Raw genomic sequence first — 19,037 nt, 5'->3', positions numbered from 1 at the left:
CTTTGCCGCAGCAGTGATATAATCACATTTCATGACTTCTTAAACGTGCTTAACCAGAAGCCCATAACTATGCACTGAATATCATGTTACAGTAGTCTCATTGCATGTATATAGCTGTAATGAGTATCACAGTAATCTGTATCTTCAAACAATAGTAGACATTAAAGTAAATGACAGACCGCAACAACCTGAATGGCTATTTCCATGGCTACACAGCAGCATCTCAATATAATCTATTCTATATAACACATAGTTTGTACCACTGATGGGTAACTACATAATTGCTTTCAATGCCCTTCTATTTTTTTGGAGTTACTGGTCCTTTACGCCTTATTACCATCAATATAATCTATTGTTCATATGAACAGAATTTGTTTAACAATGATATCAGTTAGAGTCTATAAACACAATATTTTGAGATCACTGCAGACAAAACAGTAGCATTTAATTTGGTAGCCATCCAAAACTGTGTGTAACATTTTCCAGACAGCTCAGGAGTTTGTGCATGCAAACAGTGATTCTGAGTCATTGTCCTATCAAGATGTGGTTTATTAATATGCTTCACTCTTACAATTGTAGCCCTTGTCTAAAGCAGGATTACACTTCAATATACACCTATTGGTATTATCCATTAATATTATTCTTTATTTATATAGAGCTGACATATTCCGCAGTGCTTTACAGAAAGTATACTTCATTCACAATATACATTAGTCTCTGTCCCCATGAAGCTTCTAGTCTATGATATTGGTCACAACTGGTGCTCAAATCTAATAACCCACTGCAATATTTGAGGGCGATACCTAGTCGTTTTATGAGTGGTGCCTCCAGATAATAGGTTCCAAGGGAGACAATGTAGTCCCCACTAGGAATAAAAACACTAACACAGGAAAATAGAGATAGCAGTAAACTTTATATAAGAATAAGCAAACGGGTATCTTACTGGAGATCATAAGCAGTGGTTCAACAGGAGCCTAGATCCCCAGCAAAAATTTTCCTTGGCCCCTCTCCACTCAAAATCAGGGATCACCCATGATGCCACTAACGGGCATCTGTTCTGCCCCCTCTATAGTTATACCAATGATTATAGTTAGCGCCATGGTGTTGATACTCTCAGCTTCTTGGTGTCTTGCGGCTCAGCAGGCACCAGATCTTTTTAAGCATCCCTGGACCGTCCCTCTGATAAATTGCTGATGATGATCCTTCATAGTGTCTAATTATGTCACTCTCTACCTGGACACTTACTGGGCTTTTTATCATGCTGTGTAAAAAATGGAGTGAAGCATTAACCGTGATTGCATCATTTTCTGACTGTTGAAAATCTAATTGGTTGCACTGGGCAACATCACCGGTAATGCTTCACTCCGCTTTTTTACACAGAATGATAAATAGGCCCCAGAGTCCAGGCTACCTGTTTCTGTAAGTAAGTTTAGATATTAACATATCTTTTCTTGTTCCATACAAGTCAATAAAAATAAATTGAGCAACACAAGAACAATTAGCACTTGAAAATTCTAAGACATACACTTCTGTTTTGGGAAAACAGGAGACAAACTGAAACACTGTATATTTAGATTTCTTGTTAAATTCCTTAACATTTGTTTTCCACATCTAGGCCTAGTTAATGACAATAAAGAAAAAGCATAAAAGGGCTATGAAAACATGCAATATCCAATTTGCCTGATAACTATGGTTAATAAGCTGCTTTAACTTAAGAGGTGTCAGACAGACCACCACATAGGAATGCTCAAGCACAAAGGGGCATTTTTAACCACCACTGCTTAGTTACAGTGGCAGTGAAATCACCCTGTGTGCTATTTGCCTATATGTGTTTTTCTTCTCTTTGGTAAATATCAAGCAACCACCCATAAAACAATAGCCACTTAAGGTTTGCTTATGATAAAATGTATTTAAGAGCTACAAAAAGCAAATTCAGTAGCCTTGATTGTGAAATTCGAGTTAATAAGTGTGGTTTTAATTTTCACTTGCCTGTTTTCTCAGGAAACAAGTTCACAGTGTGATATTGCCACATATTTCCTGTTTTCCTTGATGGGCCTTTGCTGTCAGGACATTGAAGTCTGTTCTTCAGTTAGATGCTGCACTTCAAGCAATCTGATTTTTTTGACCTGAGGGATTCAAATACTTTAAGGGTAAAGTCACACTGGGAGATTCAGGGAGATCTAGTCGCAGGCTTTCCCCTGCCTTCTGCCTGCTAGAATAAAAAATCGCCAGCGGCATGGCATGGCAGTGAACAAAATAAAATGTTGATCTAACGCAAGGCAGTAGTTAAAAAATATCCCGTAGGACATGATGCCAAACAATGTATTCACTTAATAGTTTTTTGCATACACTAGCAACCAATTTTTTGGTGTATTTGCAGCTGTTATGTTTAATCCAGTTACTAAAATGATCCAGACATGAAGCCCAGTCAGACTCAATCAGTGCACAAGACGTTAAACTAACAGAAACCCATAAGAAAGATCTTGGCAAAAAATCTTTATTTTAGGGATATTCCTGACATATCCTGGCAAGAAAACTACTTGTAAAAAAATTACACAAATAATTAGGGCCCTTAAAGTGGTGGTTCACCTTTAAGTTAACTTATAGGATGTTATAGAAAGGCCAAGTCTAAGCAATGTTTCAGTTAGTCTTTATGATTTATTTTTTATAGTTCTTATGTAACAGGGGTCACTAAGCCCATCTAAAAAAACAAATGCTCTGTAAAGCTAAAGATTTGTTAATATTGCTACTTTTTATTACTCATCTTTCTGTTCAGGTGCTCTCCTATTCATATTCCCGTCTCTTATTCAAATAATAATATACTGTATAAATAATAGTAATTTGGACCCAGGGGCGATCCGTGGGCTGCTGCCGCCTGAGGCAGCAACCCTGATGTCGCCCCCCTCTCCCACTCCGCACTTACAAGTTTAGCGTCGGAGCGGGTCAAAAGGGGCGATATCACTAGTGCAATGAGCGTGTACTGCGCTTTCTGCACTAACAGAGCCGAATTTCCGGTTTAAAAACCGGAAATTCAGCTCTTAAAGTTACAGGAGGCGGCTTTTTGCCGCCCCTTGTAACTGGCCGTTCACTGCCGCCTGAGGCAAGGTGCTCACCTTGCCTCATGGCAGGAATGGCCCTGTTTGGACCCTAGCAACCACATTGTTGAAATAGCAAACTGGAGAGCTGCTGAATAAAAAGGTAAATAACTCAAAAACCACAAACAATAAAAAATGAAAACTATTTGCAAATTGTCTCATAATATCACTCCCTACATATTAAAAGTTGACCCAAATGTGAACAACCCCTTTAAAAACCTCAAAATCAGATCAAAAGCATTTAACTAAATATTTAATATAATGATGTCACAATGATGCACCAAATCCAGGGTTTGGTTCAGGATTTGGCCAAATCAGAGTCTACTGAAGCCAAACCCTAAAGAAAACACCAAAATAGTGACATGTGCGCCAATTTTTACTGCCTGCATATGTTAAGTTAGGGTTCCTATTTGGTTTGGGATTCAGCCGTATCCTACGTGAACGATTCAGAATTGGGCCAAATGCCAAAAAAGAGGATTTAATGCATTCCTAGCTATAACCAGCATTCTAACAGATGCCCCCAGTGGCATAACTAGCTATACAGCAAACCTCACTGTCATGGGAAGCCCAGGCAACAAGTGGGCCCCACAAGATCATATGATCTTTGATATAGCTGCATGGTACAACCCTGTAAGTACAATGTGAGGGGGCAGGGAGGGGAGGCATAGGAAGAGAGACTGTTTGCACCAGGTCCCCTCAGAAGATCTTTTTGCAAGGGGCCCAATGCACCCAAGTTCCATTGCTGGATGCTCCCCCAACCAAAAAAGCTACGTGTCTATGGATGCAGGTCTTCTTGCACATTAGGGTTTGCCAGAAGTACAGTATGAGGTACAGTAAGCCTGCCCTATGGCAGGTTGTAAAGTCATGCCAGCCATGCAAGTCTGTGCAGAGCACAGCAAGACTGCAGAAGCAAATGCTTATTGAATAAGAACGAAGGGGAGCCATTTGCAGTATGTGTTTTTGGGTACAGGGTTTTGTAAATTGCTTTCTAAGTAACCAACTCATTCACAGGGCCCTATAACAAGGATCTGACCAACTACAGTAGTTAGTGAAGTCCAGGCCCGGATTTAGGGAAAGGCCCCCTAGGCCCGGGCCTAGGGCGGCAAGATGTTAGGGGCGGCAAGAAGGCGCCCCCTAACATCTTGTGTAAGTCGGCTGCTCCTGATAGATTCGGCTGGCTTTAGGACCGCTCCTCCAGCCTATCTCCCGCTGTGGCTCCGCCCCCTCCCACTCCTCTCTGTGCTCGTGCTGCTGCTGCCTCTGCTGTGCTGCGTGTGTCCCAGCAAGCTGATCTGTTCCTGGTATGTACATTTAATATTTCCCCTGCAGATCTGCTGTATATCGGCCATGTAGAGAAATATGTCATAGTCAACTTGCAGATTTGCTGGAGGTGCAGAATCACAAGTGTTCTAACTTCTAAACCTGTTACAGATTTTTTTATGTCCCTTTCCTGCTTCCTACAAAATGAAAACCATTCCAGTTCTTGTATTATAAGGGATAATGTACCCCCTACTGTAAATGATAAGGATATTAGAAGTCACTGAGGGGTTCTATGGCCATATAAAGGCACAAGGCTGCAGGCTGAGTTATACAGGGAACTCTGAGTATCACTTATGTATTATAATGGATAATGTACCCCCTACTGTAAATGATAAGGATATTAGAAGTTACTGACAGGGTTGTTCTGTGACCATATAAAGGCACAAGGCTGCAGGCTGAGTTATACAGGGAAGTCGGAGTATCATCATGTATTATAAGGGATAATGTACCCCCTACTGTAAATTATAAGGATATTAGAAGTCACTGAGGGGTCCAGTAACCATATAAAGGCACAAGGCTGCAGGCTAAGTTATACAGGGAACTCGGAGTATCACTCATGTATTATAAGGGACAATGTACCCCCTACTGTAAATGATAAGGATATTAGGAGTCACTGAGGGGTTGTTCTGTGACCATATAAAGGCACAAGGCTGCAGGCTGAGTTACACAGGGAACTCGGAGTATCACTCATGTATTATAAGGGATAATGTCTGCTGAGAAATAGGAACTACAAAGATTATGATGCTGCCAAGATTTGACTTTTTTATTTTATAATAAATATTTATCTGGTGCTGCGGCTGCCCACTGTAGCACAATTGACAAACTTATCAAAACAAGGGACACATCTCTCTCTGCATCTATGTATAAAAAGGTGTCTATATATAGAGAATATATATAGATATATCTCAAACAAGCCTAACTGCTAGTTGATCCATCTGATCCACTTTTGCATAAATGTCCTGAATGGAAAAAGATTCACATCCAGAAAATGTGTTGGGGGGGGGGGCGGCGGCACAGTAGCTGGGCCTAGGGGGGCAAGGAGGGTAAATCCGGCCCTGGTGAAGTCTATAGTACTTAATATACATGTATTTCTGTACAGTGCTTTGCCCTCAGGAGCGGTATACAAATAAAAATATACATACATACATTTGGATGACATTTTCAGGGGTTTTTTTGGATGACAATTTCAGGCTTTGTAATAACTGTAATGAGTTTTTCAGAAAATGTGTAAATACTTGTAAATGATGCCCATATTACTCACTGTTACTGTGCTGCACTTTATGTGTTTCAATTTTGGTTGTCTGCTAGAAATACACATCAATTTGGTTAACTTGCTGGGGAAAGAAAGAAAACAATTACTTGATGAACAGAAGCCATTTTTGCTTGTTGGTTTCGTGTGGTTTAGTAAGAGCCTTTCAGTGCTAGATCTCTGTATTCAAGTGAAGATAAAGAAGTCAAATGAGAGAAGTGTAAATATTCATGGGAGTTCCTGCTGTAATGTGACAAGTTTCCACTGTCTAGATTAAATCTGCATTGTACATTTGACTGACCTCTCTTAAACAAACATACAAGTCTTCAGCAATGTGCAATGTTTTAACACCATACTAAAAAGGCTTTATATCTATCCTTGTGTTTCCCTTGAGGGCAATGTCACATTGAGGACATTTACATATTAATTAAATTCCAGCAGCGAGTTATGAAAATTGCTTTATATGAATATGAGGCTAATGGCACATGGGGCTGAAATCAGGCCTGCTGAAAAAGCAGGTTGAGAATAAGCCCCTACGCTGGAATCAGCCCCTTACCTTGCCCGCACCTGCATCTAAAGCATCGGCCCTGGAGCAGGCACACGCAACGGGTTTTGGCACCGAAATGCAGACTCAAGCGTTTCAGTGCCATCACCCAGGCTGAAGTAATGATCCAGGCAAGGTTAGTTGTCTGATTCAAGTGTAGGGACTGGTTATTGGCCTGCTTTCACCTGCCTTGCTAATGTCACGAAGACTGAAACCATCTCCGGGCCATGCCTGCCGGGCGCTCTAGGCAACAGCACTGCGCAACCAAGGACGCGCGTGCGTAACCGTGCGCAACCAAGGACGCGCGTGCGTAACCATGCGCAACCGTGCGCAACCAAGGACGCGCGTGCGTAACCGTGCGCAACCAAGGACGCGCATGCGCAACCAGGGAGAGAGAGAGAGAGCGCCAATCCACTTTATACTGAGGTAACACTTGCCGGACTAGGGGTAGGCTGCATGTGAGGTATGTGCCTGGCGCCCCCAAGCTTTGCGCCCTAGGCACGTGCCTCTTCTGCCTACCCCTAGTTCCAGCCCTGCCTGAAACTCAGGCCTGCTGAAAAATGCAAGGCAAGAATCACCCCCTATACTGCTATCAGCCCCAGGCCAAGTTTCAGGTTTCAGCCCTGTCTGAAATAAAGCCTAATTGCCTGCACTCACTGCTTATCCTAGCATACAATGACTTGCCCTTTACCAGCACTCAGGTTTTTCAGGTTATATGCCCATAACCTATTGCTAAGACATCAAATGCTAACGTTTTCAAATATACCCTGATGTTTTGTCAGGGACTATTTTTTTCCAGCAATTCGGACAAAAAACATTGCTATGAGATGTAGAAATGTTTTGTGTTCCAAAAACATGAGTTGCTATAAGATTTTTATAAAATATCTAGTATACAAGTGTATAGATTTGCATTGTACGACTACAAAGATCTTTCCAGATGCAAATAAATGCTATTGCAATCAAAGCTCCAATAGCATTGTATTGAAGGTGATTAAACCTTTTCCTCTTTGTACTCCAGATTCCTCTCATACTCCAAAAACATACAGAAAAGTTAAAAGTTTCTATCTCCTGATAAAATAACCCAACTACTGTATATGTGAATGTGAAAGGGACCTTTTTACTTTTTTTTTTCTAAAGTGTTTGCTCTCTCTAACATGAAGAAATCAACTCTAATGGGATTGCACCACATTGCAAATGTACTGGTGTTGGGTGGGGGCACAAAGGGTATATTGTTACATGTGTAGCAAAAAATAAAAAAGTTATGAAAGGTTGGATGAAGCAAGGTAAACAAATCCAGTGGCTACAGTCTTGCCCCTTTATACTTCAGTGTACAAACATATACTGCACTTGAGGCAAGGGTAGGGTCAGAACGAATAATGTGTCACTCACATGCTTTCCCTGAGGTGGAAAGGTTAATAATGTCTGGCTCATGTGCTGTCCCTGAGGGATGGGAAAGGCCCTGCTAATAATACCTGTTTCACAAGTTGCCCTTTTGGCAAGGGAAGGTATATGCTACTGAAAGACCATCTTGCCCAGATAGAATTTATTATGCTTTTCTAAAGATGAGTTTTCTTGTAATGATCTTGGCAGGCAATTATTGTTATTTTTAGGAGCATTAATATTTCTGCAACATTTTTACCTCCCTTGACAGCAAATGTAGCAAAATTCTCTAATTCTCTCATTATACTATATATCTTTTTAATAGTGTTTTGAAAAAAAATATCAATTATAGGTTGAAAAACCTATATCCCTTTCCTTATTTGGTTGACATGAGCATCCCAGAAATGTATTATTCATTAACAATTGTTTGAATTTGCTCTGAACCAAATTATGTATGAAGTTTTTTAGAAGCAGTGACCAGCTCCATGTTGTAGCTCCCACCCTTCCCAGCTATAGTCAGGTGATCCCACTGGTGTCTAATAAAAGGGCAGCCAAGTTTGGGAGGTTTACTTTGAAAGCAGCAAGTAAGTTGCAGGTAAAACCTAGTCCCTTTGTAAAATGTATAATGAAGCAATAGAATTCTTAATGAATCAGATGAAAATTGAGCATAGGACTGGCCAGATATGGGATGACTTTGACGTAGTTGGCCAGCTTAAATATATTGCAATATATGGACAAACAATCCCTGTGTTGTTTAAAGGGTAAGGCATTTTTTAGTAGCAGTATGCACAAAATGTCTCTGTCTTAAATATATTGATAATGGGTTGAGTGCAGAGGACTCTTGTATTTGACTATATGTGTTTTACTTTACGCCATGCAAATGCCAGATTTGCGACATTTATTTTACACTGGTTCAGACCTGTAAGTAAGTTCTGGTGGAAGTCAATGTAAGAAAAAAATGAATAAAAAACGTTTTTCACACGGCAAAGCCTGGTGATGTGTGCTGAATTATCCTCCCGTTTTTACACTATATAATAAATCTGCCCCTTAATTAGAATTCAACCCCAAATATCCATTGTCATTTAGGATGTATACCCACATCAACTGCTTTAACCTCCCAAGGGGGAGAAGAAACCCATTACATTTCTACAATGTGCCTGTCTTTTATATACAGTAAGTACTAAAACACTCATTGTACAGTGTATACCAAGGAAGAGATAATAGTGTTAGGGGAACAGTCTACTCATTGAATTAATCACAATGCTGTTATAGGGATGCAATTTTCACTGCATTCAGTTGCATCAGAAATCCCATTCAATAAAGCTACTTGCATCAACATGTGCACCTTGTATAGGTAATCTCAGTACTGCTGCCTTCCTACTGCCTCCTGAATTGAATTAAGCACAGTTGGCCCTATTGTGGGCTGCTCTGGGTACTCAGGATGTTAACCCCTGTTAACCAGATGGTAGCTCCAGCATTCCCACAGCAGCCAATAATGGAACCAGTAGTTCCTGGGTCGGGTACCCATCTCAATTTTTGTGCCGGATTTCCACAGGTGCGAGCCCCACTGGGGTGCAGGCTCAGGTGCAATCACACCCGGTAGACAGCAGCACAGAGGATCAGGTGCATAGAAATTTGGAACATTTTCTTTGGCTTAAACCACTGTGATGTACTTCCTACCAACTTAAATTACAGACAGAGCAAGCTTTAATGGTTGACTCAGCTTAGTGCAAAATTAGCTTTCTTTAATTGTAGTGAATTATATTGTCAATAATACAACAGGGGGCAAAAGGGGACCCCACAGAGAGTTCATATGTGGCAAGTTGGTAAAATCTGTGTGAGTAATTGTATGAAGACACTGGAATGTACTGGAAACAGGGAAAGACATGAGACTGTATGAGAGGGGTGGGTACATAACCAAATGTTATGAACCACGGCTAAGTACAATGCAGCATTTGAAACTATTTCACATATCTTTTTGGATAGGTCTGCTTTAACCTTGAATATTGGAGTCATCAATATGTGACCATTCTTAAAAACCTGCAGAGAGCTGATGGTTTACATCCAGCCAAGCATGCCACAGTGTTCCAGTGGTCTGGACATTTTAAATGTATTATAAAACATAAAGGTGTTTATGTTATCATCATAGCAGCTACAACAAAAATGAGTGCAGTATATACACTTGGTTTGCTGAGCAAACTAGATGAAAAGTATATTTAAGGCAGATTTGTAATAATTAAAAAGAGGATGAATTACATATATGAACATGATTCCCATTATTTTCTGGTTCTACTATTTTTATACAAGTGTAAATTTGTGTAGAATAGGAATGTCTGTTGCTGTCAGTACACTGCTGCTTAGTAGGACAAAGAAAATCAGTGAGGAATGGGGACACCGCAGGCTGGGATATGACAATGAATATTGTAAGAATTAATGTAAGTCAAGGAATATGTGATCCAGGCAAGGTAGGCTACAAGGTGTTATTGCACAGCAACAGTTAAAGGACAACTAAAGCCTAATTAAAGAAATAGGTTAGAAATGTTGTACATTATGCTTTATGCTTCTGTACCAGCGCAAGGCAACCACAGCCCTTTAACAGGGAAGATCTGTGTCTCAAAAGATGCCCCAGTAGCTCCCTATCTTCTTTTCTGTTGATTCACTGCACATGCTCTGTGCTGCTGTCACTTACTGAGCTTAGGGACCAACTCACAATATACAGTACACACAGAATATAAATGTCACAATATAAGTCTGATTAGTAATTAATACAAATAATTAATACATGGCAGCACAGAAACCAGTGCAATTAGCATCAGAATGTAATAATCAGCCCTGTAGCATCAGCTTATATGACAGGCAAACATCATTTTCTGCTTCATAATTTGCGACAACCCCTTAGCTTCTAAACAGCTGCTTAGAGCCCACTGAGCACGTGAGTGTCGCAGACACTTTCCAAGATGGTGACTTCCTGTGAGAAGTTTGAAGTCCTCGATCAATGCTGCTATTGAGAAGCCAAAACTTGGGCTGATGCAAGAAGTTCAATATATAAAATATGGCATTTTTAGCCATATCCATATTTAGGGTTTAGTTTTTCTTTAAATGAATTATTGCAGCCTTCGGGTTGCAGTATGAGCCATCCACCATGGCTGATAGGAAGACTAAACTGTCATTTCTTAAACCAGAGTTCTTTAGACATTTAGTGATCAAACTCACATACCCCTTGTATGGTAACAGATATAAAATAACATTCTATGGTTTCATGATATGCAAAATATAAGATCAATTTTTTTAGTATATTGGGCTTCCTAGGAGGCCAGCCCCAAAGTTCAAGAAATACTGCTTTAGACCTTTACCATTGGGTGAAGTGGGGAGCATTGGCAAAAGAAGTTTAATTTTGCAAAACATATAGACATATAATAAAAGCATATTAAAAATATTAGTCATGGATGCAGAATTTAAATATGTGTTTAGCTCTTTTATGTCCACATGAAGGGCAAGTCATGTAGGTTTTTGGAGACGTTTTAAGACTGTGTGCCACTGCGTGGTAAGAATGGACAGCTGCAAAGATCTGTTACTGGCCACAGAAGGTTTGCATATGTAGGACACACAGAGGGTTAATTTCACACCCCTACTAAGGAAGTTCTGATTCTGTCACCTATGTCCAATGGGATGGAAGTCTCCCCAGGAATCTTAGTCCATAGGTTAAAAAACGGGAGTCAGAATATGGCTTTTCCTATTTGGTCTCCAGTGGTCTCCTCCTATTACAGGGGTGAATAAGCTTGGCGTGTAAGGGGAACAAGATAAAGGTAGTCAAAAACAGCTTCTGTCTTAGCACACTTATAGGCGCTGTGAGTTAAACAAACCAGCATAGCAAGAGCAGCATTTTGCTCCACAGTGGTTTTAAAGTTAAATAATTTAAGCCATCCTCCCCTTCTATCCATCACACATATGTCCTTTGTATAAAAGGTACATGGTCAGAAACTCTTCAAAATTATATTGTAGACTGAGGATATATGGGCTTGCATAATGTGTGCCTTGCACCTATAATGACATATTTTACAATGTAAAAAAAATCAAACTAGGCTACTGTCTGGTTTATAAGATAATGAAGAACTTAAACTGCTACAATTCTTTTCTTAAATATCTATTTTTCTATTGACTTACTGTAATTAGCTCCCTTGCATTCTACAGTTATATGGCTTCATTGCATTCTACAGTTATATGGCTTCATTCATAATTAGACTGTCTCCTTCTCAGACATATACATCTGAATATATGTTTAATCTCCGGTTTTAGAATTTCTCTCTCTACGGGGAAAAAACACTGTACAATTACGAATATTCAAGTCTTCAGAGGAATCTTTGTCAGAATTACAAATGAGAATATGGTAATTGTACAAATGTAGGTCATATGATTTTTTTTGTATATCTGAAGGTAATTTCCATAGCAATTGTAGTCTGCTCAGTAGTTCCTTATTGTGTGGGCAGCTGGAATAATTTTAGGCTGCCCACGAGTATTTCCTTCTTGTAAATTAGATGAAGGAGGTTTTTAGGACTTGCACCTTAAAGGGGAATTCCACAAAAACACAACTTAATCTTTTTGAAAAGTAAACATAATTTAAGCAACTTTGCAATATACATAAATTAAAAAATATGTATGTAGACTTTTCATGATTTTTAATGGTTTCTGACAGTTCCCTAAGCCTAGCCCCCTGCTCTTCTGCTGATCTTTCTGAATACTTTGCTGAGCTGGCTGACTACTGTTACTTTGTATCAACAGCCAGCTGTCCTTAGACTGCATCCTGCAAACCCCACAATTCCCTGAACATGTGATTTCAATAAGGAACAGAACATCATAGTGCAATGTATTGTGGGTTAAGTAGTTCCTACATGCTGTCTGTAAGCTGTGGAGTAGTGGTTACAATTTGTAACATTTGTGTTTAGTCCCTCCTTCCCTGCCAGGATTTCAAATGATCCAGAAAGAGACAAACTGTTAAACAACTGGATTGCAGTGTAGAAAATGGCATTTATTCATACTTTTTGAAGAAACAGGTAACTGTGATTGGTATATTAGGGGTTTATTTGTTATGTGGGCCTCTTTATCAAATTTTGGTTTGGAAGCCGGAGTTCCTCTTTAACAACAAATATTTCCTTAACTCTTTAAGGATCAACCTCAACAAATATAGATGGCACAGGACACTTTATTTGCAAACATATATGTGTATGTTACGTATGTCAGCCAATGCTGACATTCTCACACAATTCCTACTGCTAACAATGGGGAGCCATATGAGTACAATTTCAGGCATGCTGACACCATGTTTTTAGACTGGGAAAAATTGTTACAAACAAATGACCAAAAATGATGTATGCAGTAGGCCTATGAAGTCCATGCAGGCAAGCGTGGATACTATAGCAGTGTTCCCCTATGCTGGGGCACCTGTTTCCAGCTCCCTCCTCTCTGCCCCTACTTCCTTTTAGAAATAAAGAAGCAGTACTGGGGACTGGTCAGACAACAGATTTTGTTGGTCTAATATTCTTCATAGTCCCCAGCTAAGCTTTTTGCTTTTCTATTATTAGTAGTATGCCTGTTCCAATGACGCCCCTAAAAATATGCTGCCCAATGTGTTATCTATACAGAAATACAAGAGATCCTCTGCACTCAATCCATTATGAATATATTATGGACATTGAGACATTATGTGCCTTAAGCTACTAAAAAACACCTTACCCTTTAACATTTAAAGGAAAACTATACCCCCAAAATGAATACTTAAGCAACAGATAGTTTATATCAAATTAAGTGGCATATTAAAGAATCTTAACCAACCGGAATATATATTTAAGCAAATATTGCCCTTTTACATCTCTTGCCTTGAACCACGATTTTGTGATGGTTTTGTGTGTCAGAGATCACCTGACCAGAAATACTACAACCCTAACTGTAACAGGAAGAAGTGTGGGAGTAAAACAAAGAACTATGTCTGTTAATTGGCTCATGTGACCTAACATGTATGGTTTGTTTGATGCCTAACATTTGGAACCCCCAAGTGCTAAACAACTTTCCTTCTCCTTTAACTTAACTATATAAAAACATGGAAAAGGCAAACAGACAAGAGAATCCAGTGAATGAAGTACTATTAAAAATAATTGAATTATACAAACAGTGGTAAATGGGCTTTGCTACTCAGGCAGCAGAATTTCCTAGCTTGTCCATGGGGGCAAGACAGGCATTTCTGCTAGCTGAGGTAGCCTCTTGGATGGACCAGAGGTTGGAGAACTATGAGGACATCTTGTACTACAAATATGTCTTAAGAAGCACATATAACTTCTCCTAAGTGCTGCTTATTGCTGCCTATGCAGGGATTAATGTACTCATTGACATCTGTTTACTAAAGTTCATCATAAAAATTGTCTATAAAATTGTAAATATTCTTGTCAAACAAAATTAATGTGGTTGACATGGCAATCACTGTCTGCAAGAAGTGGGTTCCAAGGGTGCCCTATAGAGAAAGCTTAGCACTTGGCATATTGAAAATACACTGTTAGAGCTGTCCCATTTGTATTTAAATTGTACGTTGGGCCACCAAATCATAACTATGGAAAGAGGAGATGTTGTAGTCTAAGTTGTGGCCAGGCAAGGCAAGCATAAACAATTTGAGCATGGTGGTTCAGTGGGTAGCACTACTACCTTGCAGAGCTGGGGCCCTGAGTTAGATTACAGCCAGGGCACTCTATTCAATACGTTTGTATCTTCTCCCAGTGTCTGCCAGGAAATAAAAATATATTCTATATTGAATTTAGAACGAAATTGGGTCGAGACGCCAGTGCACAGTCATAACTGTAGGGCTTAGGAATACGGGTGGATAAAAAAGGTGTGATTCATAAATGGCCAGACGCATGATAAAAGGAGGGGCCCATGCACAAATGTTGCCCTTGTGTCTCTGGTTAAGCCAAGCTTTACCCCTAAATGATGCTTCAGCTATGAAGGTCCGTATATTTTTAGCAGCTCCTTGTGGCTTTTGAGCACTACAAAAATTGACACCACTTAAATAGTTATTTCATTAATGGCAGAAGAGCTTGCAGGGGAGGATTGAATGTTGTTGTAAGGTCTTACAAACCTTAACTTTGTGCTTCTAGTTGGGGTTAGCAAGAATTTATAGACTGGAGCAATGGCAACAGTCTCTAGAGCAATGAACTTCAGTCAGGCAGTCTGACAGACAATCCTGTGTTTGTCAGATTTCTACTTGTCTGAATGTGTAGTGTTGTCTGTGAAAGTTTTGTGGAAGAGGATTGCCTAATGCTGACTGGTACGTTTTCTGAGGGAAATAAAATGGTCTGCGGCTGTTTTGCATGGTTTGGACTAGGGCCAATTCTGTACTTTCTACTTTGTGGTAGGCTTGGGAAGGGCTCTTTCCTGTTTAAGTGGAAACATTTTAATGGCTTAAACCAAGCTCTAAACTCAATGCAACACACGTGGGATTAGGGTTGCCACCTTTGTAAAAAAAATTTACCGGCCAGCAGGGGGCGGGAAATAAAGGGGCGGAGCCGCAACACACAAAGGGGCTGGGTCACATTGGTGAGGGCAAGATGAGGAAAAAAAAGGTAAGTTTCCACCCGAGGGCAAGGCCTTTTCTTAAAGGTATTACAAATTACCGGCCGGTAAATTTGTAATACCGGCCCCGGCAGGTGTTTTACCGGCTAGACCAATAAAATATCGGCCGGGTGGCAACCCTATGTGGGATGAATGAAAACACAAACAGGCCCAACTCCTAGTAGGAAGTTTTCCCAGAATACTAGAAGCCGCTATGGTAGCAAAGATAAGGACCAATTTAATTTTACATGGATGGTGACAGTGTTTTTACACTGTTTTCACTCTTATGCAGTGCCATACTTAAAGGGGAACTCTGGCTTCCAAACCAAAATTTGATAAAGAGTCCCACATAACATAGAAAACCCTAATATACCCATCACATTTACCTGTTTCTTCAAAAAGTATGAATAAATGCTATTTTCTATGCTGAAATCCAGCTGTTTAACAGTTCTTCTTTTTCTGCATAATTTAAAATCCTGGCAGGGAAGGAGGGACTAAAATACTGATGTTACAACTTGTAACAACTTCTCCACAGTTTACAGACAGCATGTAGGAACTACATAACCCACAATGCATTACACTGTGATGTTCAGTTCCTTATTGAAATCACGGTGTGCAGGGAATTTTGGGGTTTGGAGGATGCAGGCTAAGGGCAGCTTGCTGTTGATACACAGTAACAGTAGTCAGCCAGCTCAGCAAAGTAGTCAGACAGATCAACTTTTTTCACATTTTTTCCACATTTTTCAGGAAACCAGAAACAAAATGGCGTGAAAATGTAAAATCAGGGAAATTGTGTTGTATATTGTTGGGACCATAAAAAAAGTGTAACATGTTGGAAAACTTAAAATGAGGAGATGGAAAACTGAGGTTTCACTTTATACAAAATTCCAAAATTTGAACCCATCTGGCATTTAAGCTTAAAGGGGTGGTTCACCTTTAAGTTAACTTTCAGTATGTTACAGAATGGCCATTTCTAAGTAACTTTTCAATTGGGCCTTCATTGTTTATTTTTTATAGTTTATTTTTTTAAATGATTTGCCATTTTCTACTGATTCTTTCCAGCTTTCAAATTGGGGGTCACTGACCCCATCTTAAAACAAATGCTCTGTAAGGCTACACATTTGTTGTTATTGCTACGTTTTATGACTCATCTTTCTATTCAGTCTTACTCCAGTCTCTTATTCAAATCAGTGCATGGTTGCTAGGGTAATTTAAGCCCTAGCAACCAGATTGTTGAAATTGCTGGAGAGCTGCTGAATAAAAAGCTAAATAACCCCACAAATAATAAAAAAAATGGTGGTTAACCTTTAAATTAACATTCAGTGTGTTGCAGAATGGCCATTTCTAAGTAATTTTTCAATTGGCCTTCTTTGTTTATTTTTTTATCGTTTTTTTTTTTTTAAATGATTTGCCATTTTCTACTGATTCTCTTTCAAATTGGGGGTCAAACAACCTCTTTAACCCTTCAACTCCTCTAATTTTGGAACCAATGCCCTAAAATCTAGAGCTCGGGACAAACACTGCATAAATAACGAAGCAGGGTATGTTGTTCGTATCTTGTAAAACTCATAGATGTTGGGCCGGCACCTTCACCTAGGGAATAAAGCTGATAAGAAGTAAACAACGACCACCCTTTATCGGAAGGAGCCGAAGCTATTCACGAGCGCGCCCCCTTATTAGCGCGGCCACGGCGTGAAGGAGCGAGCGCAACGTCATCACAACGTGCCGCTAACACGCACAGCTAATCTGTCAGGCAGAGAATCATGAGCCCGGAAACCCGACGGCGCGTTAACTCTCGGTGATATCCTGCCGGTTCCCAGGCTCTTGTGTGTAGGCTCCGCCCAATGCCGCGGTGCGGGACGGCCATGCCTCTGTAACGCTGGAGACGCGCCTGTGGAGCTGGTGAGCGCTGCGTGCAGGATACAGGCATCTCTCTCATCTTAGTAGGGAAGGGAGCGTTTATTACCATCAGAGCTGAGAGCGGATTTGAGCGCAGACACTGTCTGACCAAGGGATTCCTCTGTAGCAGAAGCAGATGTTCTGTGGCAGCTCCGTGCAGTATATTCCCAGCAGGCAGCTCGGGGGAAGGGGGACTTGATTTGCCTGTTTTCCAGGGGTTTTTGTAAGCACGTCTGGCGCTAACCTATCCGATTGTTCCTGCCCATGCAGCCACTAACACTTTGGGATCCCTGACACTGATATACTGTCTTCTTCTTGTAGGATGTAAGAGGCCCGTGACATGCTAGAAACCTAACTGCAGATAACAGGGCATCTGTTTCGACATGGACACTATCAGCTTAGATGGGGAACATGAGAAAACTCCGGTAAGTCGCTTTATGCAGCTGTTTCCTTGACTGGTGACTGTTTTCTTCGTTTTTATCACAATGCTGGCCATAGACGCAAAGATCTGATCGTACGAATCGAGGATTCGTGCGATTTTCGGACCGTGTGTGGAATCTCCGGCGGAGATCGGTCATTGTTGGTCGATCGGGCAGGTTACAAGATTTCTGTCGGCTGCGGGTAATATCTCTGCATGTATTGCCGATCTGATGATTTTCAGTGTGAGACTGTCACCGGCTTTGTCGGACATAACTATCGTACGATTGCTGTCATGGGCAGAACATCGGCTGATCTGTTCTTTAACTACTTTATTTGATCAGAATGGTTAGTGGCAGGTCGGGAGATGGGGAAGTCTGATCGTTCGAATCTTGCATCTATGGCCAGCTTAGTTGACTGAACCTGCAGTCCCCTGCTTTCATAGACAGCCTAGGCTTTGAAGGAGGCTTGGGATTGTGGTACAAATGTAGCTGGGGGGCTGCACAGTGGACATCTGTATGTGTGTGTGTGTGTGTGTGTGTGTGTGTGTGTGTGTGTATATATATATGTATATATATGTATATATGTATATATATATATATATATATGTATATATATATATATATATATATATATATTATTACTTAAACATGCAGTGCTGTAAAGCAGACATGTCCTTGTTGTACGTCCTTTAGGTCACTTGGCTTTGGTGTCTCAGGCTAAATGGTATTTTTAAATTACATATGAATACATGTTGTATGTTTTGAAATCAGTTGTTGCTAATGTACCTGCAAAAAGACTACCCCCTCCTTATTCAGTAACTGGAGGGAAGGCTTTGGGCATTGCTGATCACCATGCAGTTGAAGGGAAGCATGGACTTGCAAAGCTGTGTGCACATTAAGGTTATTTTCCTCTCAGGAACTGTTGCATAATTTAACGAAATCTGTTCATTCTCTAGTGTGTTTTAAAAATTAATTGCTGGGTGTTCCAGCTGTCCTGCTGATCCTGTATTTCTCATAATGTAGTCCCAGTACTTAAGTGTACATCCCTGTCCCCCAGTTGTTAATGTGTTTCCCAGTATTCTGCTTGATATGTAATAATAATTACAGATTCAGGCAATAAAACGACAGAGCACAGGCTGCACACTATTTCAATTCCTCTATGAGTTTTATTTTCTCCCAGTAGTTCTGTCTAACTTTTTCCATTGAGTGGGCAGATAATATAACATTCCCAGGATGTATTATATTAAATACATGTGTGGATCCTTTCTTGCAGGTTGGGGGCTATAGCAGACAACCGAATGGGCCACATCTGGACTGCGGCTGTTCAGTTAGACTTGTCATTGCCAATCTCTGTTGTCTTTTTTTAAAGCTGGTATTAAAGCTCTAGGGCGCTGCAGAATTTTTTTAAAGTAACAATTAAGCATAAGTTGACGTTAATGTGTGTGTATAAATCAATTTTAATGGCACTGCATGCAGATAAATAAGGCCAGTGCTCTTAAAGGTCTTTCTGAGTTCATGGCAAAAAACTGGGTCAGAAA

At 40.3% G+C, this 19,037-nt stretch overlaps 1 protein-coding gene across 5 annotated transcripts in view; it reads left to right on the top strand.

The window, feature by feature from the left end:
• The first annotated feature begins 4,377 nt into the window (after positions 1-4,377).
• osbpl8.L (oxysterol binding protein like 8 L homeolog) overlaps positions 4,378-19,037 on the top strand; it is a 99,929-nt gene continuing 85,269 nt past the window's right edge. Inside the window, exons 1-2 of one of the 5 annotated variants that reach the window (XM_041586360.1) lie at positions 4,378-4,396; positions 17,402-17,505. In XM_041586360.1, coding sequence (XP_041442294.1) covers positions 17,464-17,505 — 42 coding nt within the window. In that variant the 5' untranslated portion in view covers positions 4,378-4,396; positions 17,402-17,463. The other 4 variants (XM_041586357.1, XM_018252480.2, XM_041586358.1 and 1 more) reach the window with 4 other exon arrangements.

The sequence above is a fragment of the Xenopus laevis genome, chromosome 3L, assembly GCF_017654675.1.
Source record: "Xenopus laevis strain J_2021 chromosome 3L, Xenopus_laevis_v10.1, whole genome shotgun sequence".
In the NCBI taxonomy this organism is placed as follows: Eukaryota; Metazoa; Chordata; class Amphibia; order Anura; family Pipidae; genus Xenopus; species Xenopus laevis.
Note: the sequence above shows the minus strand (reverse complement) of the source record. Positions and strands in the feature narration are given on the sequence as shown.